The following is a 19,932-nucleotide window of genomic DNA, read 5'->3' as shown; positions in this document are numbered from 1 at the left end:
GCCTGCGGACTCAAGGGTCCCAGGTTCGATTCCGGTCAAGGGCATGTACCTTGGTTGTGGGCACATCCCCAGTAGGGAGTGTGCAGGAGGCAGCTGATCGATGTTTCTCTCTCATCGATGTTTCTAACTCTCTGTCCCTCTCCCTTCCTCTCTGTAAAAAATCAATAAAAAAATATAAAATAAAATTATGCTATATAGGTATGCTAGACAAAAGAAAAAAGTTATATATACACTTGGTAAGCTGTAAAGTAGAAAACAGAAAATTCTGAAAATGTAACGTTTCCCTATGAAGGACAAATTTCTACACCAGGTGCATTTTCGTAACAGTGAAAGTTCCAGAGGTGACTTTACCTGCAAGAGCCCACTCTCCTGTACCATGGGTGTGCCCACTGTAATACAAAACATATGTATCGTGTCTAGGTCCATCCACAGTCCGAAGTTCAAGAAAAGCTTTCAGTTTGGAATGTAGAGTATCAAAAGACAGTCCACTTGTGGAATAGTCACACCCATAGGTCTCAATCATATGATGTGCAAAAAATCTTTGGATAGCATTGAGCATGCCAGTGGACCGCAAATTTAACTCCTGCACATGTTCTGGTGGAAGAAGTGCTGGCTGGCCATCAGGACTGAGAAGGAAAAAAAAGATTATTTCAGTGTTTAAGAAACATTCATTCTATATCATATTTTTATCCTTCACTTATAAGTAATTATCTAAGAAGCATGATAGTTTCTGATAACTAAATGGCAGGATTTTAAAAAAAATCACCTTTTCTAAAATTCCTGGTGCTAAGAATTAAGCTTTGAAAATCAAAGCCTAGTTTCTAAAAATTTTATTTCTTATCAATAAACAATAACAAAACTAAAAGGTGGGATAATAATATACCTCCACATGTAGACAGCACTACACTATTTGTTCTTATTTATATTTTCTCACCAAATGATTGGTAATGGACAAGACATTTTAAAAGCAAAATTATACTAACTTTACCCCCAATGTATTTCAAGAACATGGGTGGGGACTATAATAAAAACTTTTCTTTCTTGAGAAAAAAAATAAAGTATGAAAGCAATATTTTTAATTATATACTTATTTAATTCCTATATTGAAAAGGAGTTTATAAAGTGGTGTTCAAGTTTTACTAACCTAAGGTAATAAATTATAGAAGAAATTGCCTATTAGTAAATGGCATTTAAAAATAATCATTAAAATTTAGTCAAACTGCCATATCCTACTAAATACTAATTGAAGACCTAGATCTGTTCCTGGAACAATTGTAAAATGACACTCTAGTAAAGATGATAAACCAAATCCTACAACTAGCAGAATCAAAATACTATCAATATTGAGAGAGGGAAAATCATTAATCCTATCTAGGAAAGGAATTTCAACCAGGAATTTTGAAAACTTTACATTTTGCTTCATGTATTATCAATAGCTTTCAAATACTTTAGTTTTCATTACAAGAATAAAACATTTTGTTCCATACTTATTTAGGTAACGATTTAATGATCATAAAAAAGTAAAAGAAGAAATGTATAAACAAAAATTATAATGGAATAAAAATCTAACCATGTGCCCTAACCGGTTTGGCTCAGTGGATAGAGCATCGGCCTGCGGACTGAAGGGTCCCAGGTTCGATTCCAGTCAAGGGAATGTACCTTGGTTGTGGGCACATTCCCAGTAGGGGGTGTGCAGGAGGCAGCTGATCGATGTTTCTCTCTCATCGATGTTTCTAACTCTCTATCCCTCTCTCTTTCTGTCTGTAAAAAATCAATAAAATATATTTTTTTAAAAATCTAACCATGCAAATTACTCTTCCCACATATTCCTTCTGCAAGTTGTCACATCTTACTTTATTTTACTTCTAATGAGAATTTTCAACTTTTTATTAAACCTTTAGCCCTAGCTGGTTTGGCTCACTGGATAGAGTGTCGGCCTGGGGACTGAAGGGTCCCAGGTTCGATTCCGGTCAAGGGCATGTACCTTGGTTGCAGGCACATCCCCAGTAGGGGTTGTATAGGAGGCAGCTGATCGATGCTTCTCTCTCATCGATGTTTCTAACTCTCTATCCCTCTCCCTTCCTCTCTGTAAAAAATCAATAAAATATATTAAAAACAAAACAAAAACCTTTAACATGGAGGAAAATATATAATACAAATAGAATATTTGGGGTTTTTATGTCAAATATTTGAAATTAGATAAATTTTTCACCCCAAGGAAAAGTATGATGAATTCTTGTTCATCAGAATTAATTAATGGCAAAGAACTCATTTTTTCTATTTCAAAGGTACTTAATTAAATAAAAATTAAAATGTGGCAATATTTATAGATTCAGACAGATCTACCATATATTTGGGATAAAAATTTTTGAAATAAAACTATATTAACTTACACATATTTATATACATACAAAAATATATTTGCATGTATACATATACACACATTTATATACACACACACACACACACACACACATTGACAATCTTTTGAATTCCTCGTATTTGTATGACATTCTCCAGTGGGCAGAGCATTTTTATATTCTCACTAGCTCTTCATAATATTCCTCTGAGATGGGCAGAATAGGTATTGTCATCTGCATGTAGATAAAGACACTGAAGTTCAGAGAAGTTATGATTTCCCTAAGGAAATACAGAACTAGGATTTAGGACTCTCAGGTCTAGTGTACATTCCATTATATTTTACCATGCTGTTTCACAGGACATTTTCTTAAAGAAAATATTATGATTCCTTAGAAAATTCATTCATACTTCCCGATTTCTAGCTAAAATATAACCTAGTCCAGCGGTTCTCAACTGGTGGGTCGCGACCCCTTTGGGGGTCGAACGACCCTTTCACAGGGGTCGCAAAGACCATCGGAAAACACATATATAATTACTTTAAGATTCATAACAGTAGCAAAATTACAGTTATGAAGTAGCTACGAAAATAATTTTATAGTTGGGGGTCACCACAACATGAGAAACTGTCTTAAAAGGTCGCGGCATTAGGAAGGTTGAGAACCACTGACCTAATCACTTTTATAAAGAAATAAAATAAATTGAACCCTGAAATTTATAATTTTACTGAGAGTAAAGGCTTTTAAACATTTGGGATAAATAAAAAATGTAACAGTAGTATATTTTTAAAATACTATAGTTTTTTAAAAATGTGCTATATTTTATATTTATCGTCATACAAATATTAAGAAAATATTAAGAGTCAAGTAGTTATTACTAATTACTACATTCTAGATTACTATACCTGCAGAAGTTGGTAGGAATCACAATAGCATATCCAACAGATGTTCCTCCTAAACAATTACCCAATTCATGGAAGAGCCCATGAGCCATGGATTCCAATGGCAAAACAATTAGAAACATGCTCAAGAAGATTCCATTTGTTGGCTAAAAGAAATTTAATACATCAAATTTACACAGTGTGAATGCACTTATGTGTGCATATGTATATATATTTACATACATCTATGCATATTTACTTACACTTTTGGCACCACTTCCAAAAATAATTAAAAGGATAATTATCTAAAAACAATTCTAAGTTGAAGCAGACAAGAATATATGGATAAGCAATGAACCCTAAATTTATCTCTAAGGTTGTTGAAGTCCTGGCAAAACAAATACAGCACATATATTTTTGAATTTGTCAGATAACATCCCACTCAAAGTAAAAATACAAAAACAAAATAAAAACACAACCACTCTTGATATAAATTAGAAAAAAAACAGAAAACAAATCCTTTGCTGTTAAAACCCATATCCCAGCAAGGCTTGTGTGGCTCCGTGGCTGAGCATAGACTATAAACCAGGTCACAGTTTCATTCCCTGTTAGACACATGCCTGGGGTTCCAAGCTTGATCCCCAGTAGGGGGTGTGCAGAAGACAGCTGATCAATGATTCTCTCTCATCAGTGATGTTTCTATCTCTCCCTCACACTTCCTCTCTAAAATCAATTTTTAAAAATTTGCCATTTTATATATATATAAAAATAAAACCCATATGTCCTGAATCACTTTTCAAATATTTACTTTTTCAGAAAAGATACTTTAGAAAATTTTTTTTTATCCTGCGAAAAATGCAGAAATTAAGAAAATAAAATCTTAAAGAAAAATTAAGATCCTGAAACTATCAAAGTGAATTCCATTCTTATATTTAATTAAACTTATAATATAGTCTTCCTTTGAAAAGCTTTAGACTCTCTATAGACTAAATTTAAAATTGTAAAAAAAAAAAAGTAAATAAAGGACATTTAAGCATCCAAAAAGAATAGAAAAAGGAGGCATAAGATAATATTAAAAGGGGGAGACAAGATTAGGTAGTAACTGCAATAATGGAAAAGAAAATAATTAAAGGACCGTTTTAAGTGAAAAGAAAATGGAAGGATGACACTCAGTCCTGATCTATATCTTTGCAATACTGATACTAGTCTACATTCTGTGTTGTTACTGCACATACTACACAATCATGGGCCTATGTGCAAGAACACATTTTTCTAATACTAGAAGGTAGTTCATTTCATCAGAATTTAATAAAAAAATAGGACGCTGATTCCCATAATGCATAAAATGCCTTACATCTGATACACTCTGTTATCAAATACATAAATTACACAGTACATGCCTAATTTAGAAACATTAAAAAATACAAATATTGGCGTTCTCCCTCCCAGGAGCTTGCTGGCACCTTTCCCTATCCCCTCAGGAGCGTCACCTTTACCTTCCTCGTTTCTAAGCTCCAAGGGCCCTTCCTTGACCTCTATAACTTGTTTCCTAAGCCCATTTATTCTACGAATTACTTCTTCTATCTGTGATTTTCCAAACAAATGTTCTCTGATAAAATAAAATAATACAAATAAGTAAAAAAGACATGTCATTAAAATTACTCCAAGTACCATCATCCATACACAGGTACTTTTAAAAATATTTCCAACCTTCATGCAATTTATGTTTACAAATATATATTTATATATATTTTTTAATCAAAGTGGGACTGATAATGTTCTGTAAACTTTGTAATATATTGTAAGTCTATTAACATAGCTCTAAAAATATTTGTGAAGACCAAATGGCATTCCTATCACCTGATGAAATGTTAATTAGTTGAGTAGCTATTATTGGCATTTAGGTTCCTATTAATTTTCCATTATGCTTAACAAAACTAGAATAAGTATTTAGTTCTCTGATTAATTATATTAAATACCTTTGATCATTTGGGTTTCATATTTAGTGAAGTGCTAAATACTTTGCCTACTTTTCCATGGGGCCACCTTTTAATTATTGATTTACAAGTTTGTTTTGCTCTCAACATATTTTAGATAAGAGTCTTTTGTTGGTTGTATTGTAAATACAGGCATAACATAATTTATTGTGCTGCACAGATACTGAGTTGTTTTTTTTTACAAACTGAAGGTTTGTGGCAACATTACATTTGAGTAAGTCTATCGGTGCCATTTTTTTTTTTTAATTTGAGAGGATGTTTATTAAAGCTGGGACAGTGTGGAAAAGGAAGGGCTTAGGTTAGAAGAGGCAACAGAAGAGAGCCTGGGCGGGGCTGATTTGGCTCTATATAGATGTTATAGGAAAGAAATGAGCTACATGGGGCGCTTTGGCTCACGGGGAAGTCAGAGAAAAGAGGGTCTTGGAGACAGGATCATGGGGTTAGCCTGGGACAAGCTGTCGCTGCACATTGCTGTCCTGGTTGTAAGTCTCGTGGGGACTCTTAAGAGTATGGGAGATGCACACCTGAGAGGGAAGAAAGACATGGGCATGCTCCTGGGAGGGAGAGAGTCTCAGTGCCATTTTTTCCAACAGCATTTGCTCGCTTCATGCTTCTGTGTCACATTTACGTAATTCACAATATTTCAAACTTTTTCATTATTATTATATTTGCTATTGTGATCTATGATAAATGATCTTTGATGTTACTGTTGTACTTGTTTCAGGTTGCCACAAACTATACCCATATAAGAGGGTGAACTTAATCAATAAATGTCATATGTGTTCTGATTGTTCCCCCATCTCTCTCCCTCTCCTGGGGCCTCCTATTTCCTGAGATACAACAATTTTAAAATTAGCTCAATTAATAATTGCAAGTGTTCAAGTGAAGAAAAGAGTTCCATGTCTCTCACTTTAAATCAAAAGCTAGAAAATATTATGCTTAGTGAGGAAGGTATGTCAAAAGCTGTGACAGGCCAAGAGCTAGGCCTTTTGTGCCAGCCCAATCCAGAGGAAGGCCCTATTTCCTCAATTTAATGAAGGCTGAGAGGTGAAGAAGCTGCAGAAAGTTTGAAGCTAGCAGAGGTTGGTTCATAGGATTTAAGAAGCCATCTCCATAACATCAAAGTGTAAGGTGAAGCAACAAGTGCCAATGTAGAAGCTGCAGAAAGTTATCCAGAAAATCAAGCTAAGATAATTAATGAAGGTGGCTTCACTAATCAGCAGATTTTCAATGTAGAAGAAACAACCTTTTATTGGAAGATGCCATTCAGGACTTCATAGCCAGAGAGAAGTCAATTCCTGGCTTCAAAGAACAGGCCGACTCTCTTGTTAGGGCTGATTTTAAGTGGAAGTCAATGCTCAGTTTCCACCACCTCTCCCTCCCAAATCCTAAGGCCTTTAAGAATTGTGCTAAATCTACCTTGCCTGTGCTCCGTAGTTGGAACAAGAAAGCCTGGATGACAGACCTATTGCTCAGCTAAAAAAACATTCCTTTCAAAACATCACTGCTCACTGGCATGCAACTGGTCACCCAAGAGCTCTGAGGGAGGTGTACAATGAGATTAATGTTGCTTTCATGCCTGCTAACACAACATCTATTCTGCAGCCCATGGACCAAGAAGTCATTCTGGCTTTCAACTGTTATTATTCTAAGGCTATATAGCTGCTATAGATAGCGAATCCTCAGATGGATTGAGGCAAAGTAAATTGAAAACCTTCTGAAAAGGATTCACCATTCTAGATGCCATTAAGAAAATTCATGGGAAGAGGTCAAATATCAACATTAATAAGAATTGAAAGAGGTTGATTATAACCCTCACGAGTAACTTTGAGGGATTCAAGATTTCGGTGGAGGCAGAACTAGAACAAATAATCCAAAAATGTGTATGCAACCATAAAGGACACAAAATAGTCACACAACCTTGAAAAAGAATAACAAAGTTGTAAATATCATGCTACCTGATATCAAACTGTAATACAAAGCTATAGTAATCAAAACAGCATGGTACTAGCATAAAAACTGGCACATAGATCAATGAAACAGAACAGAGAGCCCAGAAATAATCCCACATGCATATGGTCAATTAATATATGACAAAGGAGGCAAGAACATTCAATGGGGTATGGACAGACTACACAATAAAATGGTGTTGGGCTCTTTCTGCCATCGTGGGTCATGTGGAGGCCTGCTGTGAACAGGACTTTTACAACAACAAATGTCTGAAAGGCTGTGGTCCAAGGCCATTTATGCTGGCATCAGCAGGGTCTGTGGAACCAGAGGGAGCACACAGCTCTTCTTAAAATTGAAGGTGTTTACCTATTAGAATGGCTATTATCAACAAGACAAGTAATAACAAGTACTGGAGAGTTGTGGTAAAAAAATTGCTAATGGGAATGTAAAGCGGTAGCGCTAATATGAAAAACAGTATGGCAGTTCCTCAAAAAATTAAGAATATGATCCAGTGAGTCCTCTTTCAAAACATCTGAAAACATTTATTCGAAAAAGATACATGCACTCCTATGTTTCACTGCAGCATTGTTCACAGTGGCCAAGACATGGAAACAATGAAGTGTACTTTGCTAGATGATTGGATAAAGAAGATGTGGTACATACATACAGTGGAATACTACTCAGCCATAAGAAAAGACGAAATACTGCCATTTGACACAAAATTGATGAACCTTGAGAATATCATGCTAAGTGAAATAAGTCAGACAGAAAAAGTTAAGAACCATATGACTTCATTTACATGTGGGATAAAAACTGAAAGCAACAAACAAAAAAATCCAACCAAACAAAAAACTTATAAACAAAGACAACAGTATGGTGATTACCAGAGGAAAGGGAGTTAGGGAAAAGTAAAGGGTGAAGAGGTCAAGTATGTGGTGACGGAAGATGATTTGACTCAGGGTAGTGGAAACACAAAGCAATATACAGATCATGTATCACAGAAATGTACACTTTAAACCTATATACTCTGATTAACCAATGTCACCCCAATAAATTCAATTTTTCAAAAATTAAAGGTGTTTATGCTCAAGATGAAACTCAATGCTATCTAGACAAGAGAGGTGTACACGGCAAAGAACAAAAGGATTAAATGCTCCAATCAAAAGACATATAGTAGCTGAACAAATAACAAAACAAGACCTTTATATATGCTGTCTACAAGAGACTTACTTTCAGATCAGAAGAAAAACAGACTGAAAGTAAAAAGATGGAAAAGATATTTCATGGAAATTGAAACAAACAAAAAAGCATACTTATACCAGACCAAAACACAGGCTATAACAAGAGAGAAAGAATGACCCAGCAATTTCAATTTTGGTATTTATCTGAAGAAACCCAAGACACTAAATTAAAAAGTCATATGCACCCATATGTTCACTGCAGCATTATTTACAATAGCTATGATATGGAAGCAACCTAAGTGCCCATCGTTAGATGAATGGATAAAGAAGTGATGCACACATACAATGGAATATAACTTACACATAAAAAAGAATGAAATCCTGCCATCTACAACAACATGGATAGACCTAAACAATATTATACTAAGTGAAATACATCAAACAGAGAAAAACAAATGCTAGATGATTTCATTTATATGTGGAATATATATAAACAAAATAAATGAACAAGCAGAATAGAAACAGACTCATAGATACATAGAATAAACTGATGGTTGTCAGAAGGAGCAGGGGGTTAGGGAGCTAGGTAAAAAATGTGAAGGAATTAAGAAGTAGAAATTGGTAGATACAGAACAGTCATGGGGATGTAAAGTACAGCATAGGAAATATAGTCAATAATACTGTATATGGTGTCAGATTTATTGGGTTGATTACTTCATAAATTATATAAATGTCTAATCACTATGTTGTTCACCTGAAACTAATATCATATTGTAAGTCAACTGCAATCGAAAAAAAATTATTTTAAAGCATCTTTTTTGACCAAATGGTATTAAACTAGAAACCAATTACTTAAAAAAACTGAAAATAACAAACACGTAAAGGCTAAACAACTTGCTCATAAATAATCAACGAGTTAAGGAGGAAATTTAAAAAAATATCTTCAGATAAATGAAAATGGAAACACAATGACCCAAAATCTACGGAACACAGAAAAAGCAGTTCTGAGAGGGAAATTCATAGCAATTCAAGTCTACCCGAAGAAACAAAATATATCTCAAATAAATAGTCTTACCTTATACCAACAGTAATTAGAAAAAGAACAAACACAGCCCAAAGTTAGTAGAAGGAAGAAAATTAAAAAAAGATCAGAGTGGAAATAAATAAAATAGTAAAAATTAATAGAAAAGATCAATGAAACTAAGAGTTTGTAGTTTTAAATAAAGATAAAATTTATAAAACTTTAGCTAGACTCATCAAAATAAAAGGAACAAAATAAAATCAGAAATTACAACTCAAAACCAGAAATATAAAGGATCATAAGTGACTACTATGAACTATACACCAATAAATAGAAGAAACAGATAAATTACAAGAAACATACAATTTTCCAAGTCTGACTCAGGAAGAAACAAAAATCTGAGCAGACCAATTAGTAGTAACAAAATTGAATCAGTAATCAAAAAACGTCCAACAAACCAAAGTCCAGGACCAGATAGCTTCACAGGAGAATTATAGCAAGTATTTAAAGAAAATTAATACCTACCCTTCTTGAAACATTCTAGATAATTAAAGAGGAAGGAATACTTCCAAACTCATTCTATGAAGACAGCATTACCCTGATATCAACACAAGACAAAGACTACAAAATATATTACAGGCCAATATCCCTGATGAACATAGATATAAACATTCTCACACATTAGCAAATCAAATTCAACAACATATTAAAAGGATCATACACTATGATCAAATGGGATTTATTCCAGAAATGTGAGAATGGTTCAATAGCTGCATGCAAATCATATCTGCATACTAACCAATGTAATACAACAATACATTAACAAAAAAAGGACAAAAATCATGATTATTTTAACATGCAAAAAAAACACATTTGACAACATTCAACATCTATTTATGATTAAAACTCTCAACAAAATGGAAATGGAGGGAACATATCTCAACATAATAAAGATCATAGATAAGAATGCCTATTCATATCACTTTTGTTCAACATACTACTGAAATTCCTAGCCACAGCAATCAGACAAGAAAGTAAAATAAAAGACACTCAAAGTGGAAAGGAAGAGGTAAAACGGTCACTATTCACAGATGACATGATTTATGTAGAAAACCCAAAGTGTCCACCAAAAAACTATCTCAGTAAATAAATTCAGTAAAGTTGCAGCATACAACATTAATATACAGATATCAGTGGCATTTCTATACATCCATAATGTATAGAAAGAAAAATTAAGAAAACAAATCCCTTTACAATTGCATTAAAAAAAAAAAAAAGCCTAGGAATAAATTTAACTAAGAAGGCAAAAGACCTAGACTCTGAAAACTGTAAGATGCTGAAGAAAGAAAATGAAGACAACACAAATGGTAGAATATACCATGCTCGTGGAATGGAAGAATTAATATCATTCAAACATCCTTATTACCCAGCAATCTACAGATTCAATGAACAAATAACCTTAAAATTTAAATGGAACCACAAAAGCAATCCTGATAAAGGACATAATTGGAGGTATCACTCTCCTGATTTCAAGCTGACTTCAGAACAGTATGCTACTGGCACAATGAAACAAAATAGAAAGCCCAGAAATTAACTCACACTTATAGGTAAATTACTACAACACAAAAGGCAGCATTATACAGTTGGGAAAAGACAGTCTCTTGAATAAATGGTGTTGGCGAAACTGTACAGATAGATTCATGTAAAAAAAAAGCTGGACCATTTCTTATACTATGTACAAAAATGAACTCAAAATAAAGACTTAAAGGTAATATGTGAAACCATTAAACTCCTAGAAGAAAACATAGGTAGTAAACTCTTTGAGAAGGGAGGAAGAGGTAGGAGAACTCTTGCTAGTTTCCCACATTATCCTCCATCATAACTACCACCACCACCATCACCATCACCATCCTGATAGTCCCTAGCACTATCATCATCATGATAGTCCCTAGCATTTGGCAAGTAAAGTGAGGAAGATATAATAGGGGCAACGCCCACAACGTTTACATCATTTGGTTGAATCCCACAGGCTCCCTTATCTAGCCTACAGTGACTAAAAAGCACCATACCCAGATAAATCTCCACATCTCCCTTCAAATATTCAAATCTAGAAATCATTCTGTAGCAACTAACTAGTGCAAAGCAGAAATAACCTTCCTTTATGCCCTACATCCCAACCTGAGCATTTGTCACTGTAATAATTGTTTGTTTACGTGCCTGTCTATTCCCCATCCTATTAGAGACTGTGTCTTCTTTAAGAACAGAGGCATTTCTTAGTCATCTTGAGGTCACACAGTATAGTACATGACATATAGCTCATTCAATAAATGTTCTATGAATGGAAGACTGGATTTATTAATACTGTAGATATAAACTCCGACCACACAGTTTAAATGTCTTTGGTAACATTCTGTGGACAGCAAATATATTGAGTTATTTTTTAAGTATATATATATATCTTTTTATTGATTTCAGAGAGTAAGGGAGAGGGAGAGAGGAAGAGTGAGATAGAAACATCAATGATGAGAATCATGGATCAGCTGCCTCCTGCAGGCCCCCTACTGAGGATTGAGACCGTAACCCTGGCATGTGCCCTCGACTGGAATTGAACCTGGGACCCTTCAGTTCCCAGGCCAACACTCTATCCATGGCTAGGGCGACAGGAAATGTATTGTAAAACCTTTTTTCTTTCTTTCTTAGGAGAGCCTTTAATTTGTATTTAAGTACCTGATATGTCATTACACCACCTTTTATATAAAATCTTAAGAGAAATGGCTATGTAAAAGAAATGTGCTGTAGTGAGACCAGTAGACTACATAGAAGCTATGTAAACTGGTTTTGGCTATTACCAGTGACTCTGGATAAAAGTCTTCTCTGGCTTTCAGTTTCCTCATGTATAAAAAAGAAAGAACTGTCAGGCCAGTGTGGCTCAGTGGTTGAGTGTCGATCTATGAACCAGGAGGTTACAGTTCGATTCCTGGTCAGGGTACATGCCCTGGTTTTGGGCTCTATCCCCCATAAAGGGCGTGCAGGAGGCAGCCAATCAATTGATTCTGTTTCATCACTGATGTTTCTATCTCTCTCTCCCTCTCCCTTCCTCTCTGAAATCAATATTATACATACGTACGTACACACACACACACACACACACATAATTTTTAATGAAAGAATTAAGGTACAATCTCTAAACACCTTTCAAATGTTAATATTCTAAAAAATATTTAATCTTTGAATACTTCATTCATTAATGAACAAGCAAAGGTGAGAGGCATGTCACATGTTGAGTATGCCTAACATTTTGGTGCCTCTTTGCTAGAGATCAAACTAAATTATCCTATCAATGTTCATTTAGTACTTCAATTCCATGAACAAAATTGATTAAGTGCCATAAAAAAGAATCTCCTTTTGAAATCAGGAACTTGACCTTTCAATTCTAATAATTCAACACTTGAAGCAAACATTTAATCACACATCACAGGCACTGACATAATAAACAAACTATAAGCTTACCTGCCAGGAAACTGCTCCCAAAACAGCTGTTGCAAGAAGACTAAAAAAAACTAACTGCTCTGAAATTAAGCAAAAATGGCGCATCCCTTTGGATGCCATGATTCTATCAAGGCTGTTGTTATCTACTCTGTGGGTAAAATATACTTTATGGCAGTCATTTAATTTGGTATGAAATCCCCAAAGAGTTAAAAGAAATATAATATGACAAAACAACCAGAAAATTCCAAAAATGGAAAAACCTGGTATTACAAAATACCAGAGATGAGTGTCTCTAAGTTTAAATGCTGAAAGAATAAAAAATGTAAGTTCAATCATTCCAGTGAAAACAACTGAAAGTCTTCTGCAAATTCTTCCACGGTACAAAAAGGGTTTCCACCTCTCAGTCACTGAAAGTCCACTAAAATAAATGTCAAGGAAAGGATCAGTTATCAGGCAAATAAAAAAACATGCAAAAGCAACTGGATTTTGGGGAGTATCCAATGAGGAGAAAAATAATAAGACTACAAAAATAACTAAGTTTAAAATAGCTAGAAAAGACTTCATTCTTAGGTCAATAATCAGCATGGCCAAAGCTACAACCAGTAAAATGACACTGAGAGATTTTTCCACCAACATAATTGTGCTGGCAATGGCAAATCCAACAAGTTCCAGAAATTCAACTGTGGTTAGTAAAGTGGGCCGATGGTGGACATAACCAGAAATTCTCTCCACCAAAGCACATAATATCCTTAATATTATAGAAGTTAGAAGCAAATATTTGGTTGATTCTTCTTTCACATCATTTTTAAAGAATGAATTATCAAGAAAGCATAGGAGGCCAAGCAAGAATCCAAACCAAAGATTGGAGAGACTTAAACTTGCTACTTCCATTGAAAAATAATAATAGAGGATGCTGGCAATTCCAAGAACAAAAAGACCAAGAATAAAAATTACCAAAAGTAAGTTATTTGCTGTTTTTTCCCATCTTACATAAAGACCTAAACATATAGCAACCAGTAAATTGATTCTGGCTAAATAGCCAAGATAACGCACTGAAGAATGCATGTTCACTTCTCTGTTTACTTCTTCCAGTCTTGTCATTGCTAAATAGAGGCAATGACTAAAGCAATAACGCAGTGATTTACACATGTAACTTGGCAATTTTGGCTTTCGCCCACGTTACAAAAATTAACTGCTTATATTTCATTCAGCAAATCCCATGCATCTGTAACTTCTATTTCAGCATTTTCTCTGGTCGAATTTTTGTTTAGTGATCTAAAAAGAAGAAAAAAATATTTCAATGTTACTTTTATATAATTTATCTTTCACATGTAGCTTCTTCATTAAAAATAATGAATAAGTGAGAAATAAAGCTTATTCTGAAACCCAGTTTAAAATGTGACTTGCAAGTATCTTAATGGTAACTGTCTCTGGCTGAAAAATTCAGCAGTTTATCCAAACCAAAAAGGCTGTGCTCTCCACTCATCATATACTAGGATTGTATGACTAAATGAATATCAATGAAACTTTTTCCAGAAGTGGTGAGAAATTTGCCTAGTTAATTCTTATCCAATATCTCTTTTTTTCAACAACATGCAAATGTAAGACGTTCAGCTTAGCTTAGATTGTAGCAGATAGGTTTGGCACAATGAAAAGCTACTCAGATCTTAAATAGAATGAGGGACTTCATCATTATCTCCAATTTGGAAAGTACCAGTATCCAATAACAGCAGTCATTGCTACCTGCCTAAAACCCTCTACATATTTTTACAAGGCAGTTCTAAAATGCAATAAAATCTTAATCTTTACATTGTTTAACAAACTTTCTAGAAGCAAAGTTTAACTATTAAAGTTATTCAGTCCCAAAAGCTGACCCATAATTCTCCTTGTACATTTACCTCTACTAAATTACTATGATTATCAAACCTACTTTCCAAATCTAAGTATTATCTCTGTAGCAAACCAATTCCTGACCTTTGCAGTCAAAATTGAAAAGTTGGAATGTTGTATTTACTGTAGAGTATAAGAAGGGGGGGGGGGGGGGGGGGGGGCGGGCAATGGGGGGATAAGGACACATATGTAATACCTTAATCAATAAAGAAAGAACAAAAAGTTATCATAAGGATTATTTGTTGACGGGCCAGATAATTATTTCAACTTTAAGTGCCACACAAGATGCACTTAAAACTTGACAGTGGTCACAAAATGGTCTAACTAGGGAATTCTTTGATTTTTCTAGTATACTGTTTCAGAAGAACTGATGCACTGGCTCATGGCCACACTGAATATCCACAGAGAACTCAACCAGATAAAAACTCAAAAAGTAACTAGTTTGTGATCAGCTTATTTATAGTTTCTTTCTTTTCTTTTTGTGTTTTTGTTTGTTTGTTTTGGAGAGAGAGGAAGCGAAAGGGAGAGAGAAACATCTATGTCAGAGCAAACATGGGTTGGCTGCCTCCCATATGCCCCACAATGGGGATCCAGCTGAACCAGCAACCCCTCAGTGCATGGGACAACACCCAACCGAGTCACACCGGCCAGGACTTATTTATACTTTCCTTCTTAAAAGCAGGACACTAAAAACAGACCCAACAGAAACATGAGATAACCTGGAATGAACCCTTAATTATCCATTTGACTGGAGAAGAATGTCACTGAGCGAGCACCTTAGGGTGTCTGGAAGTATTACCAACGAATTCATGCACCAGTGGGGTCCCTAGGCCTGGCCTGCGGGATTGGGCTGAAACCGGCTCTCCAACATCCCACGAGGGGTCCTGATTGTGAGAGGGTGCAGGCCAGGCCGAGGGACCCCACCCGTGCACCATAAGGGCCAGGGAGGGAAAAGGAGGTTGGCCAGCACGGGAGGGACCAGGGGAGGGCTCCAGGGCCTGTCCGGCCCATCTCACTCAGTCCTGATTGGCTGAACCCCAGCAGCAAGCTAACCTACTGGTCGGAGCGTCTGCCCCCTGGTGGTCAGTGCACAGCATAGTGAGCAGCTGAGCGACCTTAGTATATCATTAGCATATTACGCTTTGATTGCTTGAACGGCCAACCGGTCGACTGGACACTTAGCATATTAGGCTTTATTATATAGGATTTTACTTCTATATGTTCAACAAGTAGATTTTTTAAAGCTAAATTGATTTAATTAAATAAGTTGTAACTGATTTTCCTCAATTATATTTTCATTCAATAATTTCTTAAGATTCTACACACATCTACAGAAAATATCTTCCACTAGTAAATTTTGGTTTTATCTTTTATTTAAGTATGAGAAACTGATAAAATATAGACAGCATTGCACTTTTTAACATTATTTCTCTGTGCAATACAATCATTCAGCAAATACATTGGAATATATATTCTCAAAGGGTGGATGGTACAGTCTGGACTCAGATGACTGAACACTGCTAAAGGAAAAAAGATCACACACTAGGCGAAATGGTTACCACTCAACCATAAGCATCCTTCCCTGGTTCCCTGGTCAAAACTCTCTCCCTTCTGTGATTTTCCAAACCTCTCTTCCCTATTCTCAATCTCTGACTGCATTCTCACCAGATGACTTTGTCTCCAACAGAATAATCAGAAGGGATTTCACTTAAGTTTCCAACACCACAAACCCACCTCTACCTACATCTCCTAATACAAGGAAAGAAGGGTGTCCCTTCCCGATCGGAGGCGAAACCTCTGACATGCTCTGTATCCCGTCCCCTCTGCCTCTTCCACAACTTCAGACTCTTCTCTTTCTTCAAACTCCCACTCTTCTCTTATTCATCAGAACTTAAACATTTGCAAGGCTCTTTTCAGAAACAACACCAAAACAAAACACACCCCGAAACAACAATCTTCACTCATTCCCATCTCCTCTTCTAAATTCAATCTTCTGTACTTTCGACAACTAATATTTGATTGTTTCACTTTTCACATCACTAAACTGTGGTTCCCACCCCACAATAAACTGCTCTGCCGAGTACTAAAATGGCCAGTAAATTCCTAAATCTTTGGAGGAAAAGGAGCCACATACTAAACCTCACCAGCTCAGGGAGGCCTGCCTGCATGGTGGCCTTACAGACTCAGAGACCTAAAGTAACCATAGAGGATGGTCTGAAATTAAAACTTTTGAACTAAAAGCAGTTTATAGTGGGGTAGTCAAGTCCCAGGCTGGAATCTTCCCCAACAAAGGTCAATTTTCATCTTAACTAACCCCGTCTATTGTCTTTTTGCATCTATGATAACATACCTTTGGAATGTCAAACTAATTTCCTTTTTGCAGACACCTCAAAGCACAGAGTGGAGACCACAAACCCTCTTATTGTTACTGAGTTAATTGTTGACTGTTAACTATCCTGTACCCCCCTATGCAAAAGAATTATGTGTCTATCATTTTACTTTTTTTTTTATAATATATTTTATTGATTTTTTACAGAGAGGAAGGGAGAAAGATAGAGAGTTAGAAACATCGATCAGCTGCCTCCTGCACACTCCCTACTGGAGATGTGCCCGCAACCAAGGTACATGCCCTTGACCAGAATCGAACCCGGGACCTTTCAGTCCGCAGGCCGACACTCTATCCACTGAGCCAAACCGGTTACGGCTCATTTTACTTTTTATCCAATCCCAGAGGTTTCACCACTTTGCTTTCTCTTCCTTCCCTAATCTAACACCAACAGATTTCATGTAACCCACTTATGTCTTCTCTTTTGAGTGTAATGTATAAAAAAAGATGCAAGACTGCCATTTTCCGGAGCATCTTCTCAATCCGTTGAGATTTGCTTCCCAGCAATTGCCGACAATTTGGTTGAAATAAACTCACAAAAATTCTCTACAGGTTTTAATGTTTCTTACATTGACAAATTCAATGGGTACTTTTCACTCATATGCTCCACATTCTTTGAACAACCTTTGACTCTGTTGACTCCTCTCACCTCCTGAAACCTGTCCTTCCTTTAGCTTCCAAAGGCCAGTCTCCAGATTTTCTTCCTAAATTGATCTCTGCTTCTCATCTCTTCTCAATCCTACCTTCGGACATTCAATCCCACGCCTAGACTTTTTTCCTACTACATATTTTCTACGAGCAATCTCATCTATTTCCATGTCTTCAAGTATTATCTCCCCCTACGTATACACATATTAATCTACCTGATACACTTAAAAGCATTAGCTCGATTCTGCATTAATAGAAGTAAAAATCGCGAAAAAAAAGTAAACAGGTAAATAAAGTACAGCACATCCATATAATGGAATATATGCAGCCACTATTATGGACTAAAATCAACATGGCAGAATACTGCTTTTAAGTGGCTAATTTACAAAAGTCTTTTCCCTAACCTGATATTCTTCAAACGACAATTAGCCTGGATCAGAGAGTAAACAACAAAGCATTGCAATCCCTTCCAATTGGCAGCCATCACTGGAGAATTCCTTGAGAGGCAGATAAAAATGGAGCGCATGGGAAACCTGATGGGCCCGAGTCTGTTTTATGCTACTCGGAGCCTCCTCTCTCCTTCACCGCCCACACTGAATCCTTCCCCCATACTGACCACTCTTCTTCCTGCACACGTCTTACACGTTCCCACTGTCCAAGGTCACGGTCCCACTTCTGGTCACCGTCATCTCCTACTTGACCTGTATCCACTCTCGCCCTTCTCTGCAAGATGTGTCCTCTTTAAAACCAAAATTTGTCACATCACTCTGCTATGTAAAACCCTCCGATGGCTTCCCATCACCCTTAGTAATAGTCTCAACTCCTTAAAACACCTTGTAAGGCTCTCTGCATTGGAAGTGAATAAATCTCCTGTCTTGTTGCAGAAGACCAAAGAAATACCAAGCACACTTCCTAGAGAAAGGGAGGGACACCGTTTATTAACACTAGTGGACTCTGGGGAATAATTTCCAAATCAGAGCGAAGAAACACGCACAGGGCTTCATGTTTTATAACCTTCTGGGGTCTTTGTCTTGCAGATATGGTTCCGCCCCATTTCGTGGGCTTATAGGAAGGCCCCCAGGTGTTGGGGGTCCCCAGGCCAAATCCGATTATCTGTCCTGGGGGCCAGGGATAATGACCTCCCCCCACCCTCCAGGGCAGTGCATTGTTCAGTTTTTATGGCCTGACAGCCTTGCAAGACCAGTTTCCTCCTCATTGTGTGCATCCCCTTGAACTTTGTACTCTAGCCTTACTGATCTTCCCACTTTTTCAATGCGATTCCCTCTCCAGACTCACTCCCTTCCCTCCTCCTAGCCCCAGGGCGGTCCTCGCCCCTGGCTTACCCCTCCTCCTCATGTCTCAGCCTAAATCATTTTCTTAGGAAGACTACCCCTGACCCAGGTGTATGGTCCCTTTACGTCAGTGGTTCTCAACCTTCCTAATGCTGCGTCCCTTTAATACAATTCCTCATGTTGTGGTGACCCCCAATTTCATTGTTACAAATTGAACATAATTAAAGCACAGTGATTAATCACAAAAACAATATGTAATTATATATGTGTTTTCCGATGGTTTTAGGCGACCCCTGTGAAAGGGTCCTTGGACCCCCAAAGGGGGCGCGACCCACAGGTTGAGAACCACTGCTATACCTCCTCTAAAATAGGGCAATACTGACCATCACTTGTCTGCATTTCCCACGAGATCACAAAGTCTCTCAAAATTTGTCGTCAGTCCTATATGCCCAATGTCTTGCACAGAGTCTGGAACCAAGTAGATATTGTTAAAGAAACAAAGACGAATCCAGAAATAACTGTATTTAACAACACTGCCAATTAGTTAGGGACCACTTACTACACAGAAAATAAACACGACACCTGCTATCTCACCACTAGTGGTAGAGCTAAGGGATTCCATGAATTTCTGGATGGTTTCTCGGCCCTACTCCAACCTTCACTCACTCCATTCAAATTCCTGTAAATCAGTGAATTCTCTCCCAAACCCTACCCTCGGGGAATGGCTCCCAGACACGCCCATCACTGGCGGCATCACTTCAGGAACCACTTCAGCTCCGTCTAGGGGCGGGTCAAAGCTAAAGGGACCGAGAGCAGCCAGGCTCCGGGCCCATGAATTCA

At 36.7% G+C, this 19,932-nt stretch overlaps 1 protein-coding gene across 1 annotated transcript in view; it reads right to left on the bottom strand.

The window, feature by feature from the left end:
- The window catches only part of TMEM168 (transmembrane protein 168), a 27,133-nt gene extending 7,576 nt beyond the window's left edge, over positions 1-19,557 (bottom strand). The window contains exons 1-4 of the mRNA XM_005862268.2: positions 19,476-19,557; positions 12,898-14,151; positions 3,263-3,405; positions 352-626 (exon numbers count right to left, since the gene is read on the bottom strand). Of these exons, the coding sequence (XP_005862330.1) occupies positions 352-626; positions 3,263-3,405; positions 12,898-14,025 (1,546 nt within the window). The 5' untranslated portion in view covers positions 14,026-14,151; positions 19,476-19,557. The remainder of the gene's footprint in view (positions 1-351; positions 627-3,262; positions 3,406-12,897; positions 14,152-19,475) is intronic.
- Between the last annotated feature and the right edge of the window lie 375 nt (positions 19,558-19,932).

The sequence above is a fragment of the Myotis brandtii genome, unplaced genomic scaffold (genome assembly GCF_000412655.1).
Source record: "Myotis brandtii unplaced genomic scaffold, ASM41265v1 scaffold162, whole genome shotgun sequence".
Taxonomy (NCBI): domain Eukaryota; kingdom Metazoa; phylum Chordata; class Mammalia; order Chiroptera; family Vespertilionidae; genus Myotis; species Myotis brandtii.
Note: the sequence above shows the minus strand (reverse complement) of the source record. Positions and strands in the feature narration are given on the sequence as shown.